Source organism: Emydura macquarii, unplaced genomic scaffold (assembly GCF_026122565.2).
Source record: "Emydura macquarii macquarii isolate MOO-44397 ecotype Brisbane River unplaced genomic scaffold, CSIRO-AGI_Emac_v2 contig_3231, whole genome shotgun sequence".
Lineage (NCBI taxonomy): Eukaryota > Metazoa > Chordata > Testudines > Chelidae > Emydura > Emydura macquarii.
Genome location: NW_027133368.1, coordinates 747,409 through 758,796, shown reverse-complemented (window position 1 = coordinate 758,796; position 11,388 = coordinate 747,409). Strand labels below are relative to the sequence as shown.

The following is an 11,388-nucleotide window of genomic DNA, read 5'->3' as shown; positions in this document are numbered from 1 at the left end:
AAGGTTTTCCCAAAGAGCCAGTGCGTCTTTGGCACATTTGAGCTGGACCGGTGGGTGGTGATAAACCCGGGAGCAGCCCCAGCCTGAGAGTGCTGCAGAGGGGAGCTCTGCCACTCCGTGTTCTGCTTTGTATTGCAATACAACTGTAAAGGGGATTTAATCAACTTTCTCCTGGGTACTGGCAGGTGCTGCCATGATGGGTGGATGAGAGCTAGGAGCCTCTCTGTGCCTGCTCCACTTCCCACTCTCCATCCAACAGCATTCTCAAAATGCCATTGGCACCGGAGACTTTAAGATCTAAACGGTTTATTTCCCTGAAATACGAAATCCCCGAACCCTTGGCCAACCTGGCCTTCGCGTGCTGCTTGGTGCACCTTCTTCCTCCCTCCGCCCCTGCTCAAGATGACGGAACCAAGTTGGTTAAAAAAATGCAACACGTCGCAATGCAGCCAGGTTTATTGCAGTGGCCGATACAAAAAGAGCAAAAGCAATCGAGAAATGCTTTGCCTCACAGTGACATTGTCAAACACACGCTGCATTGTGAGGTTATTTCCCCCAATAGAGCTCCAGAGATATTTTATAATGTGTAGAAAATAAGACAGTCATTACTATAGTGTAAACATTTTGGGGTCAGACCAGTTACTGCAACAGTCTATTTATTCAGCAGTGCTCATTTTTAGGTGTTATGAAAAAGAATTTAAGACACGGGGGGTGCTGTTCTTTGACATTCACATTGCAAGGCAATGCAACCTTCCCTGGGAGGCAGGATAATAGGTGTTTTCTGTTCACTCTTGCACCAGCCGGGAGAATTGGGGGTGGGGTGAAGGCACCATCCTCGTGAAGTGCAGCGCTGTGTATCTGCCTGGTTTCCCCTTTCTGTTTGGAATAAGACTTATCTCTGTGTCTTGGGGTCTCACTTCAGAGTAACATGCTCCAATGCAAGGATAGCCCGTAGAGGTGTACATGCAGTTACTATCCTGTGTTACCTGAGCTATAGATTGTGTATTAATTAGATTGATGACTTAAGAATTCCTGATTAACACTCAGGTGTTGGGTAGGTTCTAGTCTGGAGATCAGGCCCAGTGTTATTAGAATGACTTTAGTTGCAACATTCACACTCAGGAAAAGCCTGTGGAATTTGCACTAGTTTTATTAATAGTTAGCAAAGTTACAAACACTCCAACCCAGCAAGATAGGTAGTGCGAATACAGAATGTGCATCTGAGCATCCGTATACTCACACCGTCCCTTTCAGAACAACCCCGAGCACTAGTCATTATTTTTCTCAACAGCTTCTTCCTTGTCACCATCATCAGTGGTCGCCCTCCTGGCGTCTCTCAAGGGCTACAGCTCTCAGATCACACAGGCCAGGATACAATTTTTATAATGTGTTATGCTGCTGCCAATATACTTAATGCATATTCTGAAGGGGGTTTTAGCCCGTTTTCCTGATCTGTATTTCCTCACCCTAGTAATGTAAGGGTGCCCTTCTCCCATAGGTCACTAATACTGTTACTTCAAGTTCATTAGCATATACACCCATTAGTTACCATGGCATTCTCGTGGTCAGACATCTGCTTATGTTCCTAACTTAAAATATCCCCGACTGGTTAAAAACTAGTGTCTTGTGTCACCTGTCAGGAGTTTGGGCACCACAGCATCATGGGCGGTTGGTATTAAAGGCAGAAGTTTTTACGCTCCATGCAGGTTCCCTTCAGCCACCCGGGAACTTGCCTGCATGCAGCACATAAAGCTCAGCACCGCAGGCAGCGTGACCCTGCCTCCAGCATTCTAACTGCTCTTCTCCAGGCTCAGCTTCCATTTCACTCTCTGCCTGTCGCTTCCTACCGGGCTCGGCTCGGGCCCTGCTACAGTCTGAATCTGCTCTCAGCCTGCCCGCCCCTCATCTGAGTCGACTTTCCTGCTTACCAGACCGGTTCCTCCTCTCCTCCCTGCCCGCCCCCCCACCTGTTCAGTAATCAATTAGGGGTCCCTTCAAAGACACTCATTCGTTTTCCAGATAAGGGAAATGGACAGTAAAATGTAAGAGAAGCAGCAGCACGGCTTGGTGTCGAAAGCAGAGCTGGGAATGTGAAGATTTGGGGTTTTACAATGGCCCCCCATCACAAACTTGCAATGTGACATTGGACCACCAGTCATTTAAAGCTTGATCTCAAGGGGAGTCTTTTCATTGATTTAAAAAGGCAGTGGATATAGGAGACTTAATCAGCCTGTGCCTCAGTTTCTCCATCCAAAAAGCAGGGATAACACTTGCCTGCCTCAGAGGAGTAGTGTGTCACTTAATGCATTGTTTTTGGTTAGGTGCTGTGAGGCCATCAGATGGGAAGTGCTTTAGAAGTGCTAAGTGTTTTCACAATTAACCTTTCATTCAGATGCACGCCTCCTGGATCAAAGGAAATTGGGATTTTATGGGACCACTCCTTCTGCTGCTGATGCAGCAAAGGGCCAGAACAGGAGTGTGTGAGGGGAAGCCAGCAGGGCCCGCTCCCATCATCACTTTTCAAAGTGGGAGGTAGGAGAGCTAGACAAGATGTCACCTGGCCAGCCTTCCGCTCTGTGCAGGGGGTGGGCCATTCCCTTCTCTCCCTTCCAAGTCACTGCAGGTTTGGCCTGGAGCCCTGGAATTGGATCATTAGTGTGTGGCAGGGGCAGGCACTCCTATGCTATCCAGTCCTCAGGGCCAGGGCCAGCTATGCCGGATAGCTGGGCAACAAATGGCCGGGAAGAACAGATCCCCTCCACCTGGCCCAGAGCCCTTCAGAGCGTTCCCACGAGATAAGCAGCAGGCTGGCGGCAATTAGAGGTACCTGTGTTGGCCCAATCCAGTTTTGATGAAATACATGAAAGAACAGAGCCATAAACACCCCCACCCTCCTCCTACCAAAAGGCACTTCAGCCTGATACACTGTACCTTTATTCAAAAGCTACAACCTCAACTGACTCTTATTGTTCTACCCTTTGAAATGTTCTCTTCAGTCTTTTTAAAATATCCATTTACTGCATCTCATTGGAACAAGAGATCCCAGATTTTTGTCTAAGCTATTCTCTGTAAGTCCTACATTCCAGTTTGACGTGGTTCCAAATCCTATGATTTAGTAATAATTCAAGCCTGTCTTTACTTTGAATACTTCTATTTCTTTTAAGATTATTTGTAAAACCATTCCACTGACCATCTTATCTGTTGATTTTACCTACTTTCAGAATATTTGTAAAAATCCTGCTCCCCCCAAGTTTTTTTAATTGCTCAAGTGGGGGGGGGGGGGAGCTCTTAGCTCGGCGGGGGAGAGTGGCGGAGCCTTGGGGGAAGGATGTGCGTGGAGAAGAAGGGGGCCGAGCGGGGAGGGGGTGCTGCACATGTGGCAAGGGAGCTGAGGGGGGTGAAAGAAGGGGGAGGTGTTTTTGAGCCTGCCGGGTGCAACATGGCATTGGCAGCCGTTTTTCAGACTACGCCTCTTGCGGAAGTGAAGTAATTAAGTCAATGTAACAGCTGAGTTAGGTCGGCGGAAGGGACCTGGTAGTATAGATGCATACATTATTAGGTTGACATAAGGCGACTTCCATGGACCTAAGTTTGTAGTGTAAATCAAGCTTACAACTTCACTCTGATATCAATTTAGGAGCACATCATATCCTTGACTCAGTATCCCTGACCATATGGGGCACCTTATAGATATCCCTCTCTGGCTGTTCATAACATGCAAATTCTCTCTGGCTCTGCCTTCCAGCCATTGGTGAGGATCTTCCCCTTGCTCTGACAGAAGTTCAGAAAAACCCAGCAAGCACTTATGACAAGAGGCAGATACTGCTCAGCAACATTCAGCCTTTTTAAGAGTCTCCTCCTCCTTCCCTGAAGTTTTCCAAATGCCCATTTCACAGCAAACCTGTAGCTACTTAGAGTATAGTTAAACAGCTCCTTTATCCTGTCCAGGTAACCAGGACAATGATTCATAAGCCAGGGATGCAGACGGTTTCCCAGAGTATGGGGGAAAAAGGGGTTGGATTTCAAGAAATATTGAAAGTAAAATTACCAAAAGAATAAAACAATTATCAAAACTGATAATTAGGAGAAAAATAATTAGATATAATTATTAAGCAATTGCTTCTCATCTGACTGATGCAGGAAAAGCAAATGAAAACATATAATTATTGATTATGGTTATTAATGCATTCAAGAAGTAATCACATAAATTTACCAAAGCTTATTTTTCTTTTACACTACGGGATGTCCAAAATTAACAATTAAACTTGGATTTGAAAAAGAGAAATAGTTATTTAAGTAAACAGTTGCTTAACCAATTAGGAAGAAACCAATAAACAATTAAATCAACAAGTTTTATGCAAATGAGATACACCAGATAAAAAAGGTAAATAAAATGAGTGATACAAAGTAGCAACTCTTAAACATCCTCTTAATTAAACAGGACGTTCTAAAATATAAAGTAAATAAAAACAAAGTTGGTTAACTATACTGAATGGACTAGTGATATAAAACCATGAATTACATTCAAAAAATTTTGGGCATTATCCACAATGATATTCTTCACTAGCATCATCAACAGGTTGTTTATCCTAATTAAGATGAACTAGTAGCATTAAGCATTATTAAATTAGTTCAACAGCTGAACTTTATAGAGAACTTTATAGAGAAATAGTATCAGATAACCAAGAATAAACTCAGTGAAGTAACTAGATTAGAACAACTATAATTCAACTAAGAAGGCTAATAGCATATTGGGCTGAATTAGTAGGAGCATTGCCAGCAAATCGAGAGAAGTGATTATTCCCCTCTATTTGGCATTAGTGAGGCCACATTCGGAGTAGTGTGTCCAGTTTTGGGGCCCCCACTGCAGAAAGGATGTGGACAAACTGGAGAGAATCCAGAGGAGGGCAACAAAAATGATTAGAGGACTGGAGCACATGACTTATGAGGAGTAGCTGAGGGAACTAGGCTTGTTTAAGTCTGCAGAAGAGAAGAATGAGGGGGGATTTGAAAGCAGCCTTTAACCATCTGAAAGGGGGTTCCAGGGAGGCAGATGACAGAACTAGCAGCAATGGTCTCAAGCCTAGGTTGGATATTAGGAAAAACTTTTTCACTAGGAGGGTGGGGAAGCCCTGGAATGGGTTACCTGTGGAATCTCCATCCTTAGAAGTTTTTAAATTGTGGTTTGACAAAGCCCTGGCTGGGATGATTTAACTGGGGTTGGTCCTGCTTTGAGCAGGGGGTTGGACTAGATGACCTCCTGAGGCCCCTTCCAACCCTAATCTTCTATCATTCTATGAACTTAATATTAAAATATTTAAACTAAAAACAAATTTGGATGAAACTAGATAGATTGGCTATGGCAATAGAATTGAAAGGACTTAATAAAAGCCAGCAAAGCCATTCTTACCTCTTTTATTTCTTATTAAAGGTAATACCATACAACTATGGATGAGTACTGTACTGTTCAAATATGGAGAAAGAACTATCACAAAGTACCCTGCTTTTGTTATTTTAAATAGACAAAGGTTAATAGGAACTAATGAAGTTCCCACCCCAAGACTGGAATGAGGCTAATCTGGAGTGTGAAGTGGGAACACCTCAGACAGCTCTGTAGTCATAAACACACAACAGAGTTAAAATTAATGTAAAAAAGTCTTCTAAAGTTTAAACCCACACAAATCAAGATTGACGTGAGACTCTGAAGTTAAAAGGTAGCTTTTCTCATGGATTCACACAGTGTAATGTCCCAAGGGAAAGAGATCTAAGGATGTTTCCCTCATCCTAACTCACATATGCAAAGACAGCACAAGAGGTGAGTGTAAGATACAGGCGAGAGCAGAACAGTGATTGACGGCGTTACTAGTTCTCAGTAGCACTTAAAGTTAAGAATTGAGTTGAAACAAGATAACAAAAGAAAACCATCAAACAATGGATTTCCACAAGCCTGTGATAACACAACAAGTACAGCTGAGATTTAGTTATGTCCTCACCAAACCAAAGATTTGAAGGGTAGCTCTGTTAGGCAGTAAGGCAGATAATTTAGTTAGCCAGCTGAAGTGAGCTCAGCACTACACAGACAAGGTGTGAACAGTAACTCTGGCAATTACAGGTGCAAGCATGCAGTTTAAATCAGCACCACACCAGTTATAATGTTGTCAGATTCAAATCCTAGAACTTAGTCCGGTTATGTTCTTAGGAGAATTTTCCTCACTGTTGTGTGTGAGCTTAGACGGCTTCTCAGCACAACTACTGGACCAGGCCCCACAGCAGAGGAGCATCTATCTATCTATCTTCCCTGGTTTGTCAGCTGACAACACAAGTAGGTTCCTATGTCTGTGAGAGGGGTGAGATTTAACCCCTCTGGTCATCAATCTCCCATTGGCTAGCATAGTCAGTTTGCTGCCTAGCCTGCTGGCTTTTGTGAATCACATTCTAAGGCACTTACCTCTTCCCCTTTATCGTACAGGGAGCCGGTGCTCCTAACTCAGGCTTCCTTGATCCCTGTGCTGTTCCTGTGATTTTCTAGGTGCCTAAAATGTAGTCTTTGCAATACTCTGTGTCACAGCACCTAAGACCATTGGTGGATCCCAGCCTAAAATACTATCAAGAGTCAATGAGAAGTCACAGCATAGAAGATACGGATGATTCTAGGTATATAATCAAATCCCATCACAATGTGGAAGTCTTATGTCAGACTCTTGTTCTACACAGCTCTGCTGCAGGAAGGTGATTTCATTTTCTGCTTTAATAACTATGTCATGTCCTTTTCACATAGCCACTCCAGCCAGACCTGGTCTGACCCTCTGAGATTTGTGGGAATTGGCGAACCTGTTATTCACTTGGCCCATCGCTAGTCAGGACACTTCTCGGGTTTGTGTTCTTTGTGGACTCTCTTATGTGTTATGAGGTTTGAGCTGTGCCGGAAGCCTTTCCCACAGTCAGGGCACTTATAGGGTTTCTCTGCCCTGTGGGTTCTTTGATGTGAGAGAACATGGGACCTCTTACTGAAGCTTTTCCCACAGTCAGGGCATTCATAGGGTCTGTCTCCTGTGTGGGTTCTCTGATGTGATTGAAAGTGTGAGCTCTGACTGAAGCTTTTCCCACAGTCAATACACACATAGGGTCTTTCTCCACTGTGGGTTCTTCTATGTGTATTAAGGGCTGAGCTCACATTGAAGCTTTTCCCACATTCTGGGCACTGAAAGGGTTTCTCCCCTGTGTGGATTCTCTGGTGGGTAACAAGGACTGACCTCTGACTGAAGCTTTTCCCACAGTCAGGGCAGTTATAGGGCTTCTCTCCTGTGTGGATTCTCTGATGTGATAGAAGGTGTGAGTTCTGACTGAAGCTTTTCCCACACTCAATGCATTTGTAGGGTTTTTCTCCCGTGTGGGTTCTCTGGTGTTTAGTGAGGCCTGCACTGTTACTGAAGCTTTTCCCACAGTCAGGGCAGTTATAGGGTCGCTCTCCTGTGTGGGTTCTCTGATGTGATAGGAGGTGTGAGTTTTGACTGAAACTTTTCCTACACTTGAGGCACTCATAGGGTCGCTCTCCCGTATGGGTTCTCTGATGTCTAATAAGGTGTGGACTCTTACTAAAGCTTTTCCCACACTCCAGACATTCATAGGGCCTCTCTCCTGTGTGGGTTCTCTGATGTGACAGAAGAGTTTTCTTCTGACAGAAGCTTTTCCCGCAGTCACTGCATTCATAGGGTTTCTCGCCCATGTGGAGTCTCTGGTGAGTAACAAGGTTTGACCTCCGATTGAAGCTTTTCCTGCAGTCGGGGCATTCATAGGGTCTCTCTCCCGTGTGGGTTTTCTGATGCGTAGTAAGGACTGAGCGTGCACCGAAGGTTTTCCCACAGTCATTGCATTTGTAAGGTTTCTCTCCCGTGTGGATGCTCTGATGTTGAATAAGGGCTGATCTCTTACTGAAGCTTTTCCCACAGTCAGGGCAGTTGTGGGGCTTCTCTCCTGTGTGGAGTGTACGATGTGTACTAAGGGCTGAGCTCTGTCTGAAACTTTTCCCACAGTCTGGACACATGTAGGGTCTCTCTCCTGTGTGGATTCTGTGGTGTCTAATAAGGTCTGATCGGCCCTGAAAACTTTTCCCACAGCCATCGCACGTGTAGGGTCTCTCTCCAGTGTGGATTCTCTGTCGTATTGTTTCTTTGATTTTCTCAACTCTTCTGCTCCTGTGAATGGATTTACCACGTCTCTCTGCTGGCTGGATTCCCTGCTGTCTCTTTGGCCTGATCTGACTCTCACAGGCTTCTCCCTCCTCAGGACTCTGGGAAACATCCACTTCAGAACTTCCCAATACCGTCCCACGTGGTTCCTCTCGCTCAAGACCTTCCTGATGAGGATTCTCCTCCTCGTTCTGACTCACCGCCCCACCACCTGCTGGGCCAGAGAGAGAATCCAGAGAGGAATCATTCTCTGTGCCAGGGAGAAAGGGATCCACAGAAATTGGAATAGGAAAGGGGAGAACAAACCAAAGTAACTGGTGAGGAGATAAAAAAAAAAATCAAAAAAAATCAGGAGCTGAATCCCACCCACTCTCCCTACAAATCTTTCTGTAGAAAAGAGAGGAGGGACCCATCCGTCCTCCACATCCTCTGAAAATAAATGAAGGGGCTGAAGGGTCAGACAGGCTTGATAAAAATGCATAAATGACGTCTGTCACGAGGATAAAATACTTGGTTTCAGAGTCAGCTTTGCACATTCCTCACCTGTGTGGGTTTCTCTTGGGATCTCTCTTTCCTCATATCCGTGGAGGTCGGGGACCCACAGCTCATCCCCTTGTTCCAGCCGGGAGATAATGTCAGGTTTGAAAATCAGAGATCCTGCTGGACGGGAAGGCGGGGGGGGAGGGGGGGAGGAAATAAGTGCTTTTACACCTTCCAGATCCATGATCTGAGTAGAAAAGTGCAGAGTTTCTTTGCTCTCCCCTCCCCCAGCCTACAGGGACGGGGCTATAAACAGGGCCCTACCAAATTCAGGGTCTGTTTTACGAAATTTCATGGTCATAGGACTTTAAAAATCTTAAATTTCATGGTTTCAGATACATAAATCTGAAATTTTACAGTGTTGTAACCATGGGAGACCCGACCCAAAAGGGAGTTTGGGGGTGGGGGGGTGACAAGGCCTTTGCACCAACACCAGCCAGCAGCCTTCAGCTGGGAGAGGTTCGCGGAGGCAGGTCTGACCTGGCCACAGGAGCAGCCCATGCTGGGGAAGAGGAAGTCCTGTCCTGCCCCAGCTGGGACCAGCATCTGGAAGCCATTGCACAGTAGAAGCTCCTGGCTGGGGCGCCCCCAGCCCTGGCTCTGGGCCCAGCACTTGGGATTAAAGGGGCCTTGGGCTGGCTGTGTGTATGTCTTTGGGGGGTGATCACGGTGCCCCTCCTGACCATGGCATCCTGGGCAGTTGCCCACATCTCCCACTTGTAAGGCCACCTCAGCCCTCCAGCCCCCCAAAAGTGACAACTCCCTCCACACCATGCCACCCTCACTTCTGCCCTGCTGCTGGCTGTGGCGCTGCCTTCAGAGCTGGGTCTCCACCCAGGAGATGCCACTCTCCAGCCATCCAGCTCTAATGGCCGTGCAGAAGTAAGGGTGGCAATACTGCGACCCCCTGTGATGAAGAGGAGATATTCTTGGGGTTTTCTCTGAGTGCTGGGTGTGTGCCTCAGTTTCCCCTATGTGTTACTCATGTATTTCAGTGATGGGACCAGGGTGTGTGATCTAATTGCAGAGACCACTAGAGGGCGGATGGGCCTTCCCAAACCACCCATACCCAGACAAATGAGGACCCCTCTGCCCTAGGTCAACCGGTTGTAACAGGTTGTGACAGGCGGAGACAAGGAGAGTTGGACACCTTGCCCAGGAAAAAGATGAAAGACTGGGGAGATGCAAGGGGGCTAGCTGGGGGGGCTGGCTGGAATGGGCTCTGGGGCTCCCCATTTGGTTGCTGCTGTAACTTTTGATTCATCTGCTAACCAAGTCTTTCTGCGCTGTGATCCTGAGAACTAATAAACCCTGCTGACTTCCACGCTGGCTGTGAATCGCTTCTGACTGCGAGATGGGGTGCATGGCCCCTTTGGAGCGTGGAAGAGCTCCCATCCAGGGGGACTCACTGTGGGGAGCTCAGGCAGAGCAGGGGTGCTGAGCACTCTGAGGACAGATTCAGGAGGTGGCTGCACTGGTGCGAATGGGATCTGAGAGCAGACTCCAAGCACTAGAGCCAGAGAACTTCCAAAGCCCTGCTCCTGGGGGAATCCGTCACACCCTCCTACAATAGCCAGATTTCACGGTCTGACTAGTTTTTTACAGCTGTGAATTTGGTAGGGCCCTAGCTATAAATCATACAAGATCCCATGGTGCACTGGTCTGAAGCAAGGGGTTCACCACTTCTGCCCTAGGAAACTGGGCTAACCCATTCCCCTGGGGAGCTGAGCAGCATTGTTACCCTCTCTAGCTATCTGAGGTACGGCCACTTTCCCATCACTGACAATTACATCCCCTCCCCTGCCACACGTATCCCTCCCCAACACAAGACTGAGTGCACAGATGTTTGTGCACCGACTCACCAACCTAATGAGGAGGGCTTTCAACTAGGTTTAAAGGGGGCAGTTGAGAAAAGGCCACAGTAACCATATAAAATGATAGATTTCACGGTTCTCAGGAAAGGAAGGCGTGAGATCAGCAGTATAAGGGTCACTGACTTCAAAAAGGCAGACTTTAACAGACTTAGAGAATGGCAGGTATGGTCCCAAGGGAAGGGCTGAAGGAGTTCAGGAGAGCTGGCCATTTCTCAAAGAGACAATAGAAAAGCACAACTACAAATGATCTCAATGCGAAGGAAGGATAAGCAGAATAGTAAGAAGCCGATATGACTCCATCAGGGCTGCTTTAAGGTCTAGAAAAAAAAAAAAGGAATCCTGCAAAACTGGAACTAATCTACAGACTTGCAAAGATAGATTCATGGATGTTGAAGCCAGAAGCGAGTATTATTCTCAGGTGTGACCTCCCTATAAAACCTAGACTAGAGAACCTCACCCCGATATTCCTACATCAAGCCCATATCTTGTCGTTAAGCTAGACTCTGTTTATTAGGGAGAGATAGCCAGGCTTGATTTAAAGGGGCCAAGTGATGGAGAATCCACCACAACTCGGGGTAAATTCTCCAACGGTTCACTAACCTCCGCATTTGCGCCTTGTGATGGGCCTGAACGTATCCAGCTTCAGCTTCCCACCACAGGATTTCATTCTGACTTTGTCTGGTAAATGAAGGAGCCCTCTGCTGTCAGAAATATTCTCCCCACGTACGTCCCTATGGCCTCTGTTCAAAACACCTCGTGACCTTCCCCTGGATAAACTAAATGAC

At 46.5% G+C, this 11,388-nt stretch overlaps 1 protein-coding gene across 1 annotated transcript in view; it reads right to left on the bottom strand.

The window, feature by feature from the left end:
* Nucleotides 1-6,163: 6,163 nt before the first annotated feature.
* LOC137142568 (uncharacterized) overlaps nt 6,164-11,388 on the bottom strand; it is a 195,859-nt gene continuing 190,634 nt past the window's right edge. The window contains 2 exon segments of the mRNA XM_067531974.1: nt 6,164-8,403; nt 8,733-8,846. Coding sequence (XP_067388075.1) covers nt 6,854-8,403; nt 8,733-8,846 — 1,664 coding nt within the window. The 3' untranslated portion in view covers nt 6,164-6,853.